At 39.1% G+C, this 21,571-nt stretch overlaps 2 protein-coding genes across 6 annotated transcripts in view; one reads left to right on the top strand and one right to left on the bottom strand.

Moving 5' to 3' along the window:
* The window catches only part of HEPACAM2 (HEPACAM family member 2), a gene marked incomplete at both ends in the record, with an annotated part of 75,823 nt that extends 75,123 nt beyond the window's left edge, over positions 1-700 (bottom strand). For all 5 annotated transcript variants that reach the window (XM_081243500.1, XM_081243501.1, XM_081243503.1 and 2 more), the window contains one exon: positions 307-700. In XM_081243500.1, coding sequence (XP_081099626.1) covers positions 307-700 — 394 coding nt within the window. The remainder of the gene's footprint in view (positions 1-306) is intronic.
* Positions 701-15,412: 14,712 nt separating this feature from the next.
* The window catches only part of VPS50 (VPS50 subunit of EARP/GARPII complex), a 129,838-nt gene continuing 123,679 nt past the window's right edge, over positions 15,413-21,571 (top strand). Inside the window, exon 1 of the mRNA XM_081244658.1 lies at positions 15,413-15,534. Within this exon, the coding sequence (XP_081100784.1) occupies positions 15,502-15,534 (33 nt within the window). The 5' untranslated portion in view covers positions 15,413-15,501. The remainder of the gene's footprint in view (positions 15,535-21,571) is intronic.

The following is a 21,571-nucleotide window of genomic DNA, read 5'->3' as shown; positions in this document are numbered from 1 at the left end:
TCTCTGCCTCATTATATCAGCAACTTTATACCTGATAGTTTCCAGGCAAACAAATAATACGTTCTCCTTACTGCTTGATTACCTTTAGCTGGGCACTGCGCATATACTTTACATGCAAGTCTTATTTAATCCTCAGAAAGCCTCATGAGGTGGATAATGTCATTCGTGCCATGAGCCACTGAGGCTCTGAGGGTTAATTTGCCCAAAGTTGCAGAGCCAGGACCTAAAGCCCAGGTAGTCTAATCTCCTGAGCCATTGCTAACTGCTGTGCTACTCAGCTGCCCATGTCACTTATAGCGGACTTACCATCAACAGTAACTTGAATCTTCTGACTAGCTGACACAGTTCCATTTCCCTGAATGTTGACCTTCACGATGTAATTGCCTTCATCAGTGAACTGCAATGGGTTGATGAGCAGGGAGGCATTGGGTGGCATCATGGTGAATTTGTGTTGGTATTCCAAGTCGGGAACCACAGACTTGTTCACAGAGCCCAGTAAGTATTTGGGCATCGTGTGGGGTCTCTCAAACAGCCATATGATCTGGATGTCTGATGCTGGAGTGTGGAATCCATAGTGTACGGGGAGGTAGAGAGCCTGACCCCTGATGCCATGGACTGTGTGTGATGGCACCGCCACCTTCAGCCCGGAACAAGCACCTGCTATGAAGGAAAGGAAAGTTGTAAAGACCCTGGACCACATTTCACAATCTAAAGGGGAAATACAGAGAGAACCTGATCGGGCGATAATCCTTTTCAAAGAAGAGAGGCTTCTAGGTACTGACTCTTCTAGTACTGGTTAGCTGTAGAGGTACTTACTTGTCTCTGAGACCTGCATTTTAAAAACTCCCCACAAAGGCTGTTGATTGCATGACCTCTTTAAAGGCAAGATGAAAAGGAAAAGCAGAAGTTATTATCTCTAACTGTTAAAGAATAATGGGAAAAGGAGAACTGGGAAAGATTATTAGTTCTAAAGTCCAATGAAACCTTTTAAAAAATTTGAAATTGTGACTGATTAATGTCTGAGTCATATCATATCCTAATCAAACTGTGTGGTTGAGGGGCTACTTCCTCCTGAGAATCTTCCTCCACAGTCTTCTGAAATGGCTTAAAAGTCCATAATTGGAAGTTTTTCCTTTTAGCTGAAGCCTTGCCAAATGCAAATATCCTAAGGAGAACGGCATTAAACTATGACCAGTTGTGACTGGTTATTCCTGCTCAGAAGCAGGGATCTGGTTGGTGTGTTTGAGCCACAGCAAGAGGCAGGAGCAGGTGGAGAAGGTGGAGTGTGGTGAGACAGGAGGCCAGCAAGGTGGCTGGCCCAGACCAGGGAGTGCCTTAGGGTCATGGCAAACACTTTGGCAATTTTACTTTGAGTGAGGTGGGAACACAGCTGGATTTTTGTGAGCAAGAGGGATAGAGGTCTTTCTTCTTACTTTTTTAGGTGTACTCTAGCTGCCGTGAGAACTGACTGAAATAGGGGAAAGAGCAGGAGCAGGGAGACCACTTAGGAGATGACTGTAGTAAAGTAGGCAAGAGATGACTGTGCTGTAGATAAGGGTGCGAGTAAAAGATATTGTGAGAAAAGCCCGGTGGTGCTAACAGGATTTGATGACACATTGCGGGTGGGATACAAGAAACAAAGATGAGTCAAGAATGAGTCTAAGGTTGTTGACCTGATCAGCTGGAAGAATGGAGTCGTCATTTATTAATGGGCAACTAATCAATTAATCATGGGGAATACTATGGGAGACATCTTTGTGGAAAGATTGGGAGTCAGCTTTGGACATGTTCATTTTAGATGCCCATTAGAAATCTAAGAGGCAAGGTTTCTTCGTAGTTTCTGGCACCTGGAGATTTCCCCTTCTTTACCTTGAGCTATATATTGTTTTATTTTATCTAGTGTATATATATATATATATATTTACAATTGAGAAGAGAGTCCTCCTTAGCTCAGGTTACCATGTAGCTACCATTTTCTACCATTTTGATTAGAATACTAATCAAAAACTCTTTGCTTCAAAATCCTCATTTTAAAGGGGAGCAATACTGTACCTACATCGTATGAACAGTGGAGGAGAAAATGAGAGGAATTTAAATGTGAAGTCTTTTGAGCAGTGATGGAAAAAAGAAAGAACGGAAAGGAAATTGGAGACAGTTGGCATAGACAACACTTCTGGGGAGTTTTGCTGAGAAAAGGAGCAGAAAAAGTATTTTTTAAAATTTCTTTTTGTTTCTTTGGATAGATGCTGAACAGCATGTTTGGAGCTATTGGAATGATCACTAGAAAGAGAAATCTTGATGAAGCACAAAACAGATGGGTGAGGGTGGAAAAGAATCCTAGGTGAGGAGGGATGAAAATTTGGGCACAAATAGAGATATCTTACGATTTCAATTTTGTCATATACAAAATGTTTATCTTCTTTGATTGCTTCTCCCTTTTCATCTCTACTAGGAAGGGGATCTTTAAGATTTATCTGAATCATGTTGTGGAAGGTCATCAATATTAGGAAGGGAATGGTAGAAAGGTCTGTTTGTTCAATGATTTATTTGGAGAAACTGAAATAGGTAGGTCTGCTCCTATGAGGAATCAAATTCTACCAACAGTAAATTCCTCTCTTTCTTTCCCAGGGTGGAGGTTAGAGCAAAGATTTCCATGGTTTTCGTTTTTGGGTAGCTGTTGGTAAACAGTGAGACCCTGGGGCCAGCAGGGAACTCAGAGCAAGGAACTGAAGAGGAGAAAGGACAAAGAGGAAGATCAGAGGAGGTTAAGGGGAGAAGCGGTGCCTAGATGCTCAACTGAAACTGACCATACAGACTAAAAATTAGGTGACTCTATGGGAAAAATAAATATGTGTCTTACAGTCTCCTTGGGCTCTGTGTGTATTTGTGATTGACATGTAATTTTTTTTCTGATAATGGGCTGTACCTGTACATTCATTGTAGTGATTTGGTCCATAACAAAGGAGTTACAAAGTTATGAGGATTTGCTTCTGTTTTCTTTTCTGGCAAGTGCAAGAATGTTAAATTCGTAGTTCTTCTTAATTTGAATCATTAGAAAAAGAAGGAGCTTGTTGCTGGGAATTATAAAGAGGAGATAAAGTGTACTGCAGAAAAGGCAAGGAAATCATAAGAGAGCTAAAGGGAGATGAGAGAGTAAATCTAGGACTTAAAACTAGTGATGTCTGAGATATGTGAAGCAGAGACTGAGAGAAGGGAGTGAAGCTCTTGAAGTCACAGATACAGAAAGACATTGGACATTGGATGGCGGACCTGTACAGGACAAGATTCCTCTTAGTACATGTGTTATCTGCATGAAACAACATGCATTTTCATGTCTTTCATTGTAATTGGTGATAGGAAGTGCCTAACAAGTTCCTGGTAAGCAGAACTAGCTTTTTAGCACCCATTATTACTAACTTAAGATATGTAAAATGTACTTTTCACTGTATTTATTGTGTTGCTGTTTCCTTTTTTACTTCAGTGAATACAAAAATATTCCTGAGGGTTTTCACGGTTCATTCTTGATCTTGGACTCCCTTGTCCATACAGTCTTAAATTAATCACTTGCAAATTGCCTGGAAATAGGGATTTCAGGAACCTATTTTCTAAACTTGCAGAGAGATTTCTGAATTTCCTACTTTGATAAAGTTAAAAGTACACTGAAATACGAGGTCTTAGTACAGAACACCTACTTGGGATAAAATGGTGATTAGGTAACTGACCTTAGATAAGTCATTTTAATTCTCTGGATGGCAGTTTTCTTATGTGTGAAAAAAGGGTAATATTAGATGAGGTCCAAGGCCTCTCTCTACTCTTTAGGTTTATGTTCTTGACATCCTAAGGTGCTTTTCTCAGGGTAGCAGCTACCCTACAGTTTAAAGGGGAAGGACTCATATTTTAGTGAGAGAGCGCCCAAAGAATTTTGCAGTATTGAATCTCAGATTTAAGTCCACTTATTAAGTTGGATATCTTTTAATAAAGTGGCAGTTCTGTGCTTTTTGCCAAGGTATCAAGGGGGATGGTGGGAATCTGCATCATTGCCTTGAGAATGCACTGGAAAAAAACGGCATGGCTCCTGATATAAAACTCAGTAGTTGCCTCCGACAGTAAGCAATTTGGTCATTGACTTATTGGTCCACTTAATACATTTCACAGCTTAACCTAGAAACCACTGCTAGATTGAGCTGTAGATAGAGATGGCCTGAGTGCAATTCTGGCCAATCTGTTCTCGGAGTTTGGGGAAATTACTGCAGAAGTCCTTGTTTACTTTTTTTTTTTCTTTCTGAAAAGGGGAAGAACGCTTTTTATCTACTTTTTGTGTGGTTGAGTTGAAAAAGATTAACTGAGTTTGTAATATTCTGAAAATGATTGGGAGGCATTTTCTTACCATGGAGTGCGAGCATGACTAGAATAGAAATGTAGGTGACTTTTGGATCTTGACTCAGAAAGCTGAATCTTAAGTAAGAAAGCTTGATTGGAGAGTCTATGACTGAAGTTATGGGAAGAAATTTTATTTAATAAAATATTAAATATGATACACATATTGCAGCCCAGGGAAAAATGAAACTACTTTAGCAGAAAATAACATTTTATATGGCACTTACAATAATCATTAAGGGGAGTGAACTAGTTCTTTAGTCCATTTTAGAAACTGCATCATGTAATATAATACCTTAAATAATATATTACCATCAGTAGTATCTCTGAATATATTCAATGCTTATCATAACAAATGATATGAAATCATGTTATTTAATTTTTTTTCAAATATATGTATGACAGTGAGAAGACAGCACAGCTGTTACAAGAGCTGTTTGCTTAGATGCCTACACCTTTTTTTTTTTTTTTTTTTTGTGGTACGCGGGCCTCTCACTGCTGTGGCCTCTCCTGTTGCAGAGCACAGGCTCTGGACGCACAGGCTCAGCGGCCATGGCTCACGGGTCCAGCCGCTCCGCGGCATGTGGGATCTTCCCGGACCGGGGCACGAACCCGTGTCCCCTGCATCGGCAGGCGGACTCTCAACCACTGCGCCACCAGGGAAGCCCTGCCTACACCATTTTTATCAGATAAATTATAGGTAGCAAGTTATAAGAGTATCAGTGAAGAATGAAATTTTCTTTATACAGTTTCTAATCTCAGCCACTAAAATCTTTTTTATTTTGCAGGAAAGACATGAATCTACTGATATGATGCAATCCTTACTTGTAGTGAACTTTGCAGAATAAACAGATAATAGGATGCTTTTGCTACATTTTAGAATCACATACTCTTTTGCCATTGCTATATTTCCCCTGACAGGTGTGGAATCCATGCTGGCAAAACAGAAGCTTACGGACTTAAAAAAATGGGCTTCATTTTGAGAAATTTTCAAGTGCTCTTTCCTTGTTGTACGAGAAAACGTAAATGACTAAACTATTGATTTTAGGAAGTCAACCTCTGTAAGAACAAATACACTTTATGAAAATAAATGATATAAAAATGGATGAAATTTTAATTTCCCCTTAATATTCCAAATATTTGAACATAAATGAAAATTCAATTTTATTATTAGATTCACTAATACGTACTTTTTGAGTACAAAAAAGGAAACTCTCGACTTTTTGCATATAAGGCACTACAGTAATTTGGAGAACATTGATAATACCATTAAAAATCTGACATACAGGGACTTCCCTGGTGGCACAGTGGTTAAGAATCCGCCCCCCAATGCAGGGGACACGGGTTCGAGCACTGGTCCAGGAAGATCCCACATGCCGCGGAGCAACTAAGCCCGTGCGCCACAGCTACTGAGCCTGCACTCTAGAGCCCGCAAGCCACAACTACTGAGCCCGCATGCCACAACTACTGAAGCCTGTGCGCCTAGAGCCCATGCTCCGCAACAAGAGAAGCCACCGCAATGAGAAGCCCGCGCACCACAACGAAGAGGAGCCCCCGCTCGCCACAACTAGAGAAAGCCTGCGGGCAGCAACAAAGACCCAACGCAGCCAAAAATAAATAAATAAATAAATTTATAAAATTAAAAAAAAATCTGACGTACAAAGTTATAGCAATACTCTCCCCTTCAGAGACTCCCTTAGACTATAAAACTAAGACATGATAAAGGACTCTCCAGCGATAAAGAACACTTTTGACGTCATATTGCAAAATTTATCTATATTCCAGCAACAAAAGACTCCCTAGACCAGTTTCACTGTATTTAATATAAACATCAGACTTCACAAAGTGACCTCTACTGTGGCTCAAAATAGTTGGCATTTACTTCCCCACTGCCATGTATGATATTAGCAAGCACAACACAACTATTATTGACTGAAAATAAACTCTTGTATCTTTAGAGAAAATAGAAATTATAATGTACTTTGAACAGACTTTACGAACTACATTTGGGGCTTCAAATTTCTAAGATTTTTTAAAAGGAAAAACAAACTGATACTCAATATTCCAAAATACAACAAAATTTCCAAATTACCCATGGTCTTTACAACATACTACCAATGGAGAAAAGTAAATTTGTGAAAGAAAGAAAATCTTAAGGGATAATAACTGCTTTAGCTACTTGTGAACATGCTATCTATTTCTCTAAAGTATGTTTAATTTTATTTTAGTAGAATTCTTCAAATGAATTGTCTCTAAGTTCTTCTTAAAGCCAATTACAAACAATTACTTAGGAAATGACAGCAGTCCCACTGTTATAAAATTAAGTGTGGCCTGACACAAAGGATACTTTCAAAGCCCAGAAAAATGCACAAAGATAAAAAAGCCAGTTACGGTCATTGCTTAATTTTCCTAAAAATTTCAAAACCTGAACAGCTATATAGGCTTGAATTTGACAACATAAACACTGGAACAACAATCACGACTATGGAAAACGCAAACATTTAAAAAATTTACAAACTGTATATTTCAAATATGTGGAATATGAACAATATTAGGGATAAATGTAAATAACAATCACATTTACTATGAAAACTGTACCATAAGATACCAGTAAGTGCAAAGCTCTAAACTACTGAAGAAGGCTAAAACTTAAGTTGTTTATTTAGATAATTTGTTCTTAAAATTTAAGGAATAAAGTTTTTTTTAATTCCTGTCTCTTGGATATAAGTAAAACAAGAGACTTTTAAAACTGATAAATAGGAAGCATGGAAAGAAAACACCTGGTGAAAATAATGATGACATAAAAACAGTGGGAATGTTGGAGAAAGACTTTAAACTCTAAGGTTAAAGAGGAAAATGAAGGAGAAATATTAAAGTAGAGAAAAAAATTTTTAATTGAACTAGCCATTGGGCAAAGAGAAAGGCTAAAGGCATTTTGGAGAAATAATACTTTTAAACACATTTCTCCCGATTGTGTATAAAATATTTTTTGTCAGTTTGGAATCTCACCTTTTTCCACATTTCATAAGATAGGTAAAAAATAGGTAGAGCTAACAGTTTGCCACAATACCTTTAATTAAAACAGCCCAAAACCATGTTCAAAACTTGTTTTAAGTTTCACTGTAAGCGGTCACAAATTCATGACCTACAAGAATATTTGCCAAAGTAGAATGCATTAAAAAGCATTGAACCTATATATAAACTCTGTAAAAAGAAGAGATTCATTAAGTTTTTAGAATGTCTTAACTTTCTTACTGAGTGCTACTTACAATAATTGTTGTCCTAAGAAAACAATAACCATCTATTTATTGAACCTCACTTCTTCTAAATGATCCTGTTTCTTTGCTGGAACAAAGTGTGTTATTGTTTAAAATTCTGAGCTGCTCTTCAATTATCTGAGTGAATCTACAGCCTAAAGCAAATATTTACCTTATGCCCACAATTTAATAAAAAGGTAGCTAGAACAAACTTCATGCAGCGCCTTACCTAAGAGAAGGAGGTATATTTTGCACTGAAAGACCCCAACCGTGCCGCTGAAGGGCTCCATGAAAGCATCCTGTCCCATGCATACAGTGCCCTGTTCCTGGTGGCAACTTGGTTCATGGACCAGCAGCTGCTGGTTTATTTGCCAGGGAAATTAGCAGTGAGGTAACATACCCTAGCCTGCCTCTTGCTTCTGTGATTTGAATACAGAATGAATGTGTATACAAAGGACACAGGGAGTGGGAACACCTGTTATATGCTCTGCAAAAAAAATAGGCTTGTGACTTTCAGAACAGCTTCTTAGCGATTATCAGTAATTGTCAGCATATTTCATGAATTATTCTTAGTTATTAATAATCACATGAAGGAAAACATCCTTTTGGGTGACTCTAATGAAACCCAGTATGCTTTCATAATGAGAGCATATTGTGAAATTTCCTGAAAAACAAAAGCGGGTTTCCTATCATGTAAAACGATGCCATTATTTTGAAATTAAAATTTTTTTCAATGAAAATTGCAGTATTTCATGTATCTGCTAAACAGTTATAAATCACCATGAAGTCACTAAGTAACATGTAAAAGTTATACCAAAGAAAACAGAGCACCTTAATGTCTTTAAATGTGTATTTTTCTATGTAGTATTTCCTGTTACAAATGTCTGCCATGGTTTTATTGAATCTATGGATTCATGTAATTTTTAAAAGCAAACCACAGGTGTGTTTCCAAGTGACACTGAATCATGGACCATGTGTAATCACAGATAAAAGCTTAAACCAAAAGATAATATCTGAGGTCACATTTTCACAACTGAAGCACAGAGTAAGTGAACCAAGGCCCAGAGACAATCTTGCCTCTTACGGTGGTATCTGGGCTACAGATTTTCTGCCTGGCCTTTTCACTGCCATGGCAGCAGGCAGTCTGCGCACTTCCGCTTAATTTACTAAGTTATAAGTTAACCCCTATTTCATTTCATCTACTGCAAGAAGGTTCTAGTCCAAGCCTTTGCTATATAAAATAAAAATCTGCATCTAATCAAGCAAAATTCCTTGCATAAATCATTTTTTTAAAGTAAAGGCTCACTGAAGAAGTTCAGTGATAATAGGGGAAGGAAGAATATTCCTCAAGTGTAATTAAAGGTAAAAAAAAAGGAATGATAGTTATTTTGGAGTTCAAGTTTGGAAACACTTTTAGCATTAAAGCTTCCAGAACTGTTTCCACAGGCAAAGAAAACAAGTGACTATTGGAAAACCTGAGGCCTCTTCAGAGGTCACTTTATGACCTCTCCAAGCTTCAGAAAAATGGTAAGAGCTTCTCCCTGGTAATTATTATACCACAACCTTCTCTGTGCTATCTCTAAATCTTGCATGTGTGATTTAGAGATAGCAGCACTATTTCAGCACTTATCTCATTAACCTCAATTGATTTTATTGCATGTTTATTTTCCCTCTGGGCTCATCTAATACAAAGACTGGTCTTATTCATCTATGGATCTAGCATAGTGGTTAACTAGTATTTTTGTTAAGTTGTTCCCCCAGAAATAAACCCAAATATTCCTTGGCCCATGTCTTCTGATTCTCAGTTGATGCTTAAGAAATGCATATAAATTTTAATATTGGATTGCACAAAATACAATTTGGAAAGTAATATTGAAGTTCTATATATAGCACATAGACTCCCCCTCACATCTTTTAAATCAATATTAATCTCTAATTGCTTTTACTAAATAAGCTCTTTCTAGTGCTTTTCAGACACAGTGCTGGCTCATGATAAAGTGTTTTGGGTCCTAGGCAAAGTGAGAGAAATAAAGATGATGGAGTAAGTTTTTCCTAATGTTAAATTTACTCAATCTAAAGGACTGATATTTATTCAGAAATTTTTTTCTGTTTTTTGGTGTTATATTAAAAAATCCTTTACTTTATGACATAGCGATAACAGATGTTACATAAATAAATTAAATTCCAAAATGAATTAGGTCATCTTTTCATGTCATGGCACACAGTAAAAAACGACAACGCCTGTCTGGCACATCCTGAGAAAGTGTTGTCACAGAACCATGATAATGCGCCCTCTAGTGGCAGGTAGTAGGAATAAAATCTTAGCTGCTGGAGTTATTTCCGAATTCAGGATGTTTACACAGGAAGCCACACAAGATAATGTTAAAATATACCTTCATTTGATAAAGGAGGCAAGAATATAAAATGGAGAAAAGACAGCCTCTTCAATAAGTGGTGGTGGGAAAACTGGACAGCTAAACGTAAAAGAATGAAATTAGAACACTCCCTAACACCATACACAAAAATAAACTCAAAATGGATTAAAGACCTAAATGTAAGGCCAGACACTATCAAACTCTTAGAGGAAAACATAGGCAGAACACTCTGTGACATAAATCACAGCAAGCTCCTTTTTGACCCACCTCCTAGAGAAATGGAAATAAAGACAAAAATAAACCAATGGGACCTAATGAAACTTAAAAGCTTTTGCACAGCAAAGGAAACCATAAACAAGACAAAAAGACAACCCTCAGAATGGTAGGAACTATTTGCAAATGAAGCAACTGACAAAGGATTAATCTCCAAAATTTACAAGCAGCTCATGCAGCTCAATTTCAAAAAAACAAACAACTCAATCCAAAAATGGGCAGAAGACCTAAATAGACATTTCTCCAAAGAAGACATACAGATGGTCAACAAACACATGAAAGAATACTCAACATCATTAATCATTAGAGAAATGCAAATCAAAACTACAAAGCGATATCATCTCACACCAGTCAGAATGGCCACCATCAGAAAATCTACAAACAGTAAATGCTGGAGAGGGTGTGGAGAAAAGGAAACCCTCTTGCACTGTTGGTGGGAATGTGAATTGGTACAGCCACTATGGAGAACAGTATGGAGGTTCCTTAAAAAACTAAAAATAGAACTACCCTATGACCCAGCAATCCCACTATGGGGCATATACCCTGAGAAAACCATAATTCAGAAAGTGACATGTACCACAATGTTCACTGCAGCTCTATTTACAATACCCAGGACATGGAAGCAACCTATGTGTCCATCGACAGATGAATGGATAAAGAAGATGTGGCACATATATACAATGGAATATTACTCAGCCATAAAAAGAAACAAAATTGAGTTATTTGTAGTGAGATGGATGGATGCAGAGTCTGTCATACAGAGTGAAGTAAGTCAGAAAGCAAAAAACAAATACCGTATGCTAACACATATATATGGAATCTAAAAGAGAAAAAAGAAGTCATGAAGAACCTAGGGGCAGGACGGGAATAAAGACGCGAGCTACTAGAGAATGCACTTGAGGACAGGGGGAGGGGGAAGGGTAAGCTGGGACAAAGTGAGAGAGTGGCATGGACATATATACACTACCAAACGTAAAATCGATAGCTAGTGGGAAGCAGCCGCATAGCACAGGGAGATCAGCTCGGTGCTTTGTGACCACCTAGAGGGGTGGATAGGGAGGGTGGGAGGGAGGGAGCCACAAGAGGAAAGAGATATGGGGATATAGGTATATGTATAGCTGATATACTTTGTTATAAAGCAGAAACTAACACACCATTGTAAGCAATTATACTCCAATAAAGATGTTAAAAAATATATAACTTCAATTGCTTTCCATTTTTACATGATTATTAAAGATGGTTTAAAGTGTTTTATCATTATAAGAAATTTCCCACCATCAACATCTCACATCTCACCTGTAACCTACTGAGGGGCTCTGCCTTACCATATTGTTCAGGAGCTTGTTTATTGATCTTAGTTATATTTGCATTTAAAGTGGAAAAACTGATTACATTAAGCAATCTATATCCATGGTGACTAAACTGCAAACAATGCAAGAAGCTACTGGGGGTAGTATGTGTGTGTGTATGGGTTTGGGTGGGGGTGAGTGCAAGGCTTTTTTGTCACTTCTCAACTCACACTGTAGTTTACTGTCAAGTTTGTTTAAATTTTAAGTAAGGCTTGTCTTGCTTTATAAAGCAAAGAGTCTGCCATATGCATTTCAAACATCCACATTCATTATTTACTAGTAGCATGAATGCTTTGGAATGGTAGGAAGAATTGGGAATGAGGGGTGGTGACATGCCAATGCCAAGGTCAACATAGGACAGTGGGGAATAAGAAGAACTGGGGAAAGAAAACCCTGTCTTATGTTCTAATTCGATAGGTCTTCGGAAAGATTAGAGTTTACAGGGAAGAGCTGGCTGCTAGAGGAGGCCATCATAATCGCCTATGCCTGTGCTAGTGTTCACTCCTACTACAGTGCTGCCTCCCAGAAGCCCTAATCTACTGATATGGCCACTAAATGACTATACAGCAATGTTTTCCTTCCCGGGCCCTTCTCCAGGTCACTGCTTTACCATTGGCAAATGTCCTGTTTTCTACTACTGCTTGCTCAGGTAGTGTAGTTACATCATCCTGGGGAGGCCACATCTTTCTGCTGCTTTGATATTTATAGGATGACTAGAAATGTATCTTCCTAATCAAACCAGGACCTCAGCTTTTATTTAAGCTTCCAGGGGCTCCTCCTATTTGAGCCATCAGATATATGTCCTTATCTTACTTTACTGCTAACAGTACTGCCCAGAATCAGATCAACTTTCTTAATTCTTAGCCAGGATGTTCCAATCTACAAAAATGGGGCTGGCACCCCTTTACCAAGGTACGGCTGTCCAACAGGTTCTCCTCAAGACTTACTGGCAGGCCATCCACACCCTCCACTAGTTTGCTCTGGCCTACCACTAATGACCCTCAGGCAACTGTGAAAGTTCTAAGTCTCATATATGTTTTTATTTATTTATTTTTTTTTGCGGTACGCGGGCCTCTCACTGTTGTGGCTTCTCTGGTTGCAGAGCACAGGCTCCGGACGCGCAGGCTCAGCGGCCATGGCTCATGGGCCCAGCCGCTCTGCGGCATGTGGGATCTTCCCAGACCGGGGCACGAACCCGTGTCCCCTGCATCGGCAGGCGGACTCTCAACCACTGCGCCACCAGGGAAGCCCTCATATATGTATTTTTGAAAAATGGAAATGAAATGACATACTTCACCTTTTAAAAAGTGGTCTTTAGGGCTCTAGGTTTTTGTTTTTATTTTTTAGTTTAGGGAGTTAAAAAGGTAGCATGGGTGGCTCAGTTATTTTCTAGAGTGTTAGGGTATGCTGAATTAGAAAATATATTTTATTTAGGCAACAGCACTGATTTACTTTACATGCTTCCAATATTATAGTTACAGCCTTTGAACTTTTAGAGGCCTGGCTGTCCACTTCGTTTTAGTTAATAAGATGTAAACTAAAATGTAGAGTATTAGAGTTAAACAAAGTTGTAATGCTTTCTTGCCTCTTCAGGGTCAAGTAGATACAGAAAACACTCGTTTCCCCAGTTTGGCGGATAGGAAAAAAACAAATATACAAAATGAAAAAAACTTTTTTTTGGTCACCTTCAACTTTGTGTATTGAGGGGAAAAATTCTGGGTTTGGATCTGGGCTCTAGTCCTGTGACCTCAGAACCTTAGATGGATTCATTTTCTCATGCTAAAGAGTAGATTTTAAATGCTAGAGCTGGTTGCCTATAAGAATCTCTTGACCTTAAACAAAGGACTCCCGCAAAAATGATAACAATAACAACGGCACCCTCCTCAGGTGAATCTGAACAGTCAAGTCTGAGAACTACTGGACTTGGATCACCCCTAATATATGCTTTTCAACAAAACTGTAAACTCCTTAAAGGTCAAAACTGTATTTTATTCATCTGAAGTGCTTAGGATAGTGTTGACTAGTGCCCAATAATCAACAAACGTTTACTGAATTGGGTTTCATTTTATATGCTAATATGGTCAGCAGTTTCTGTCTCTTTGATAGTTTCAGGGACTTCTAAATACTGAAGACTTTCACACAGTAAGAACTCTCTGGCAATTAAGATTAGAGCAGGTAAAGAATGAACTAAACTAAGGTTGCCCAAAAAGTACTGAAATTTCTTCGTGGGGTTAGAAGTAACAGAGTCAGAAAACCATATAGGTAAGCGTATCATTTTAAAAGGAACTGTCAAGCACAATGACAGAACTATGAACAGCGTGGTTCTGTTGGAGCAGAAAACTGGGCAGAATTATGACTATAATACTTCATAATTGTAAGGTGCTTTACAATTTATAAATTGCATTCACTTACATGCTCTCACTTATCCTTACAAAACCCTAAGTCAAATATTACAACCTCATTTGTAAAAAATTCATAAGACAAGATGCTGAGAGGTCAAAAACTAGAATTTCAGAGTTGCCAATAACCTCTATATTAGTGTCCCCCATTTGCACACCACTTTTATTATTTTTGCCATATCTATCACCCACTACTGTTGTTTGTCTAATATTTTTCATTAGTTTGGCACACTTTAACGTTACTTTAGTTGTCCTAAGAAATATCTTTGAAATCATGGGTCTGTGTTTTATTATTTTCTAATAAACATTAATTAAAATAAATGCAAAAAGAAAATCCTTGGTAGCCTTACTTAAAACATCTGGATAAACAGCCCTTCAGTTTCTGCTTGCACATCTGCAGTAACCTTAGGCAAGTTACTTAATTTCTCCGTACCTCAGATTCCTCATCTTTAAAATGGGGATAATAGTACCAACTCCAGACGCTTGTGTGGATAATTGAGATACCAAACGTAAAGCTATTAGCAGAGTTTTTGACAGGTAGTAAGCTCTCAATAAATGTTATCTATTGTTAATTGTTAGCTCTGGGTCACTTTTTTTTTTCTGGTATTCTCATAATTGGAAAGTTCTTTCTTAAATTGAGCCCCAAACCACTCCCCTATTGCTTCCCCCAGTTTAGCTAAACTGCTAAAAGTTGAAAAGAGGACGTTAAAGTGACATGTGTACTTATTGTTATATTTTCCATCTTGACTTGCCTTAGATTACACAGGTGGTAAAATGATAGGTGGGGATTAAATCCTTTGGTTTTAGTTTTCTGCTCTGGATGCCAATACTGAGGAAGAACAGCCCTAACCTGGACAGCCGCCATTGGACAACGTGGACTACTCTTTTCCTCAGGCCAAGCCCTGCGCCACCTGGGGAGTGCCAAGTTCTCAGGTCACCTCTTGGAGCCTTCCCGTCTCTGGCGTTCCCGTCCCTTCGCGTGAGTCTGTCGTCCTCTCACTCCGCTCCTCAAGACCAGGTGGGGTTTCCTCCACCACACTCCTGGGGCGGGGGGGTCATGTCAGTCTGGTTTATATACTGTCTTCTCAGTGTTTGTTCCTGTTGCTCAATGTTTGGTTACCTGTGAGTTAGGTTTTCGCCTCACCGGAGCAGCTACCGAGAGCAACTACCTCTTTAAAGGCCGGCGACCGCCGTGGTCTCTTAGAGCAAGATTTGTGGGGCTTAACCGAAGCGTCAGCTGCTTTCCTTGCCGGGAAATGTAGTACCTGGGCCTTCCTCTCGCCTCCACTGCAGGTGCCGACGGCAGCCGGGGGACTATAATTCCCAGAATGCTCGGGGAAAGGAAGGGAAACCCAGCTCGGCAGCTCCACGTGACCACTCACTATGGCTTCCCTGTGTTGGGACCGGCTGTCTGGTGGTTCTGTGTGATTTGTTAGTTCTCTGCGGCAAGGTGCCCCCTCACGAATTCGACATGCAAAGAATCAAATCTCTTATGACCCGGCAGGTAAGTCGCAGAGGCTGAAGCAAAGGTCTCCTTCATCTCTCCTGGGAGAGGAGCCGAGATGTTCTGTCCCTGGGCCGCAGGCAGGCAGATAACCAAATTATAGGTTGTGGCAGGTGTCAGGGGCACCATAAAGCTCGAGCACACCCTGGAAAACTCACCTAAGCCGCCAGGTTCGGAGCCCTGCTCAGGTGGATCCCGGTGACCCAGAAACATTCCTTTAGATGAGGTCAATGAGGAAGTCGGAGGCTACATTTGTTCGTCCTTTTCTCCCTTTTGCCAGCTGTCCAGTGATAGCCCTAACTACTCTGCAGGGTTCCCTTTATCCAAGCTGCCCATCGTCTGTGAGGGTGGCCTGGGTAGGGAAGTGGGGTCTGTGCAATAGAGATGACTAGAAAGAGTGAAAAAAGCAGATAATTTGAAGACAGAATTGATAGCTTTATGACTTTGGGCAAGTCCCTAAATCTAGTAGCTTTAAGTTTCCGGTTGTGAAAATGAGAATAATAATTATTTTTGTTCATCCTGTCTCACAGTTCTGTTATCGGAGTCATCAGTAAGTTAGTGTATGTGAAATGATACTTCAAAAAAAATCATTGTCATGGCAAAATAATGGTCTTTTATTTTTTTGCTAGAATGCTAATTCATGAATAAAAACTTTGGCTGTTTTCTGTCTCATCTCATAAATGTTAGGGACTTCCTAATAATGTGTCAGCTTCCTTCAAATCAGAAGTGGCAGAAACTTTTATGTACTTATTGATTATGGTTTGATTTTAGATACCTTTATTTATTTCAACTCTAATATTTTACTAGAATTGGCCATTCTTTATTATTTTTATATGAGAGAAGGGTAATTTAGATTAAAGTTTTAAATCAGTGTGACTTTGGGAACTTTGGAGAATGTGAAGGATGATCATTTAGTGGAAGGTTCATTTGTGAATTTTTTTGTTGTTGATTAAAAAAAGACTACAAATGCCAAATTAAATTCTTATTTGATAGTTTAGAATTTGAGAGATAGCTGAATAGATTACAAATTGTACATCTCTGGTGAAGAATACACGAATCCTATGTGTTTATTTTACTTCTGTCAAATTATATTGTTAATGTCATGAAAATAAAATTTAGAAGTTCTGTGAATAATAAGAGATTTAATTAAGTGTGTAATAACAGTTGGCAGTCCCTCACATTTGTTGAGTCCTGGTCTTATGCTTCATAACACTTCTTTTTTGAGGATGGGTTTGAGTCCTGCTCCATCCTGTAGTAGCTGTGTGACCTTGAGCAACTTACCTAACTTTTTTGAGCATCTGTTTTCACATCTTTAAAATAGGAATGATAACATGTATCACATGGGGCTTTCCTAGTGATGTTGTGTATATGATATGATCAAGGTAAAGAGATAAAGGTGTTACCACAGTTCCTGGGCCTTATCAAAGAAGTGCATGATCATAGAGATCATCTCAGTGACTGAATTGATGGTTGGAAAGCGGGAAAACTGGAAGCCGGCAGTAATACAAACAATAGTTGATTTCAGGCTGACTTTGGTATCCGTTTGATTTTTTTTTAATTAATTAATTTATTTATTTATTTTTGGCTGTATTGGGTCTTCATTGCTGCGCACAGGCTTTCTCTAGTTGCAGCGAGCGGGGGCTACTCTTCCTTGCAGTGCGTGGGCTTCTCATTGCGGTGGCTTCTCTTGTTTCAGAGCACGGGCTCTAGGTGCGTGGGCTTCAGTAGTTGTGGCACGTGGGCTCAATAGTTGTGGCTCGCAGGCTCTGGAGTGCAGACTCAGTAATTGTGGCGCATGGGCTTAGTTGCTCTGTGGCATGTGGGATCTTCCCGGACGAGGGTTTGAACCCTTGTCCCCTGCATTTTCAGGTGGATTCTTAACCACTGCACTATCAGGGAAGTACCCCCATTTGATTTTTAAAACAATATACATCTTTGTACATTATGCCACTAATACCCCTAAACTGCCTCTGGGATGCTGAATTTGGACTTTTGTGCCTCAGCTAAGTTTGGTGCTCTCTCCTGTTGCTTGCTGGCAGTTCAGCACAGTTGATATTGTCATCATTGTATAGCAACTTTGATTAGTTTGTTTTCTTTTTTTAAAAATAAATTTATTTATTTTATTTTTGGCTGCATTGGGTCTTTGTTGCTGTGCACGGGCTTTCTCTTGTTGCGGTGAGTGGGGGCTACTCTTCGTTGTGGTGTGCGGGCTTCTCATTGTGGTGGCTTCTCTTGTTGCAGAGCACGGGCTCTAGGCGCATGGGCTTCAGTAGTTGCAGCACGTGGGCTCAGTAGTTGTGACTCGCGGGCTGTAGAGTGCAGGCTCAGTAGTTGTGGTGCACGGGCTTAGTTGATCCATGGCATGTGAGATCTTCCCAGACCAGGGCTCGAACCTGTGTCGCCTGCATTGGCAGGCGGATTCTCAGCCACTGTGTCACCAGGGAAGTCCTGGTTGGCTTGTTTTCTAACCCTATTTTGTAATAGTGAGTGGGAGAGAAAAATACAGAAGTCCAGATACCAGTGATAATAAGTTTATGTCTCTTAAATGTAGTGAAATTGTTCTGAAAATGAACTCTTCAGCCTCAACCAGTTGTTTATTGGATTGAGCAGGTAAAATCTGTGGTTAGTTGGGATGAAAAAAAAAAAAACTGAACTAAAGAGCACATACCAAAAGCTGGAACTACACTGTGTAAAAGGTGAGGTAAAATTCAGAGTTTCATATTTTAAAAGTCATCCTAATTATATTTGTTTATGGCTTGACTTCCACGTGTTTAATCATTATTAATACACATTTCATGAATCTACGAGGTAGGAAAGTAGGGTGCTGTCTAGAGTTACATTGAGGATTTTATTTGTACTGTTTGTTGTTAGGTTAAACGTAGTAGTATTACAAATAAATATACATAAAGATGTTTCTTTTTTGTGAGGCTAAAGAATATGCTGATAATATATTGTTGTTGATGTGGAGAGATGTGAAATTAAGGTCTATGAAACTTAGAGTTTTGGGCATTTCAGCTCTCCAAGGACCTTGGTTTGGAAGAGAGTGTAGAGCAGGCTTTGTTAGTGCTCTTTACTGAGATGAGCTCTTTTGTTCTGCTTTCTCCATTATGCTGGGCTCTGTTGTTTCAGTTCATTCAACAAATGATTATTTAACACTATGTGCCAGGCACCATTCTAAGTTTGGGGGATGCAGCAGCTAACAAAACAAAGTGCTAAGGCAGACGTGGTGATACATGCTTTGGAGGAATAGAGGTTAGGGAATCCTGGGAGTTACTGGCAATTTGGGGTCATTTATAATTTTAGATAGGGTGGCCGTGGAAGGCCTCACTGAGAAGGTGACATTTGAGTAAAAACCTGAAGGAGGTGAGGGAGTAAACTCTGAGGATGTCTGGGAAGGAGCATTCTGGGTGGAAGGAAAAGCAGATGCAGAAGCCTTGAGGCAGAAGCCTTGAGGCAGGAGCATGTTTGAGGAGCAGCAAAGGGCAGTGTGGGTGAAGTGAAGTGAGTGAGGAGAGAAGTAGTAGGAGATGAGGTCAGAGAGCTGAGGGCAGGAAGCCTGATCACATAGACCCTCATCCTCACCTCACCTCCTCTACTTTTCTCCTCACTCATAGCAAGGCCAGGGAGACCAATAAGGATGCTAATGCAGTAATCCAAGTGAGATACGGTATGGGCCTCACTCAGGGTGCTAAGTGGTGGACTTGTTGAGAAGAGGTCAGATTGTGGATGTATCGTAAATGTGGAGTTGACAGGATTTCTTAATAGATTGGATTTGGGCTGTGAGAGAAAGAGAAGCTTCAAGGTTGACTCCAAATGGTTTGGCCCCAGCAGTTGGAAGAATGGAATTGCCATTTAATGAGGTGGGTAAGACTGAGAGAGGAACAGATTGAAGGAAGGGAGAAAGTTTTAAGACTTGTTCATTTCAAAGCCTCTTGGATATTTGGAGAAAGAAAATAGGCAGTTGGCTAAAAGCCTGAATTTCTGAGGAGAAATTCAGGGTATAGATAAAAATTTAGGAGTTATGAGAATAAAGAGGGTATACAAATTGACTAAGATCACCAATGGAGTGACTGTAGAAATAAAACGAGTCCACAGTTGGAGCTTTTGAGGATTCAGTGTTTCAAGGTCGGGGGAAGAGGTGGATCTAGGAAGGCGGATTGAGAAGGAGCAGCCAGTGAGGTGAGCAGTCTGCTGCAACCTGAAGAGCACCTGTCCTGTAGCAGATGCTCAATAAATATTTGTTAGATAGAGAACATCCAAATCGAGTGGGTCCTGGAAGCCACGTAAAGAATTTACAAGAAGAGGGAGTGATCAGCAGTGTTAAATGCTACAAATGGCCCGTGGAAGGTGAGAATAAGAATGAGCCTTTGGACTGAGCAGCAGTAAGGTCATCGGTAACCTGACAACAGCACTTCTGTGGTGAGGAGGGAAGCCTGATTAGGGTGGGTTTGAGAGGAACGGAGGGCTGCGTATAAACACTCTGTTGAGTTTTGCTGAAACTTCTTCTGAAAAGAAAAGGAATCACAAATCATCTCACAGCCTCCTTTTGATCATTGGGATGTAAGTTGCTGGTCTCATAAATGGAAATTGAGTATTCATATAGACAAAACAGAAGTAGTCTGAAGTGTAGTCTGATTTGGGCAAAGAAATAAAGTTGCAGAGACAGGTATTATTTATGATGGATTTTATATAAATTCAAACTGGGGAATTATGAAAACAAAAATCAGATACAAAAGAAAATCAAAAAATGGTTAATGATTATAGTGAAAGTTTTAATTTAATAAAGGCAGAGTACTGTACTTATAACCATGACTTCCTGCTTTAAAGAGGCGAAGATAAAATAAAAATGCTGACTTCATATTTGTTAGTAGAAATTTATAAAATTCCTAATCAAAGGGTTGAAGATCTATAATCCTAAAATACAGGTGAGTCATATTGTGCTTTGAGACATTTATGTAATTCTTTATTTCTGTTCACAGCATTTCTCTGTGATATTCAGAATAATGGTCAACACTTACAGAGTGCTTACCATGTACAAGACACCATTTTTGGCCTCATATATGTTATCTCCTTTATCCCTTATAACAGCCTGTGAGTTACTGTCACCATCGTTAGACTATGATGACAGGCAGGTTGTCTGCAGAAGCCATTCTGTGAATCCCCTGCTTCCTAATATGTACATAGGGTTTCCAATTTTTATTACTTTTATTTTGTACATTTGGTGGGAAGTTGTCATGTATTAGTAGCAAATTATCATGTGTGGTAACTAATTTGGAGGCAAGGCCTTTTCCTAGATATTGGTATATACCACTTGTTTACTTGTTTTAGGCTTTGGTTTCTTTACTGAGTAACTCTAGGGAAAGAGAAAATTACACCTGATATATTCCTTCAGGAATTTATTAGAGTGGTTAAACAAATCTATACCTTTTAAAATGTTTGTTTAAAAGTCATGGCAATTATGTTTTTAAAAGGTATTTTAGGGGTGGTCGTGATTTTGAATCAAATTATGAAGTTTTACTCTCATGTATGTGTATATGTTTGAATGTATATAAGTGTGTGTATATAATGTATAGAGAAGTTTAATTCCATAACCCAACCTTGCCTTCTTTACCACTTTTGGTGCTATGCCCTTGTGATGACTCTTGGTGAGAAATTGGGACAAGGAAGAACAAACACACAAGAGTAGTTTCGTACTTTTATTTTCTCACTCACTGTAAGACTTTCAGCCTCAGTATGCTTTTCTTATTCCTGCAGACTTGCCTAGAAACTTCATTTTAAAGTCAGTTGCATATTCCCATGGGAACGAATTAGTTAGAGATTGGAGCCTAAGACTCCAAATAATTTACTAATTTCTTTGGTGCTTACTCTGTTCCTGGGACTGTGCTAGCTCCTGGGCTATAAAGACATATAGAGGACTTGGTCTTTCCCTTCTCTTGGGTCTGAGGGAGATATATATTTAATATTTAAAACTTCACTACTTGGGCAGAGGTGTTGGGAAATGTCTAGTGGGGTTTCTAAAACATTAGAGATTATAGTA

Source organism: Mesoplodon bidens, assembly GCF_964165515.1.
Source record: "Mesoplodon bidens genome assembly, chromosome: 9".
NCBI lineage: Eukaryota > Metazoa > Chordata > Mammalia > Artiodactyla > Ziphiidae > Mesoplodon > Mesoplodon bidens.
The sequence above is the reverse complement of the archived record's forward strand: the minus strand, read 5'-3'. Positions and strand labels throughout refer to the sequence as shown.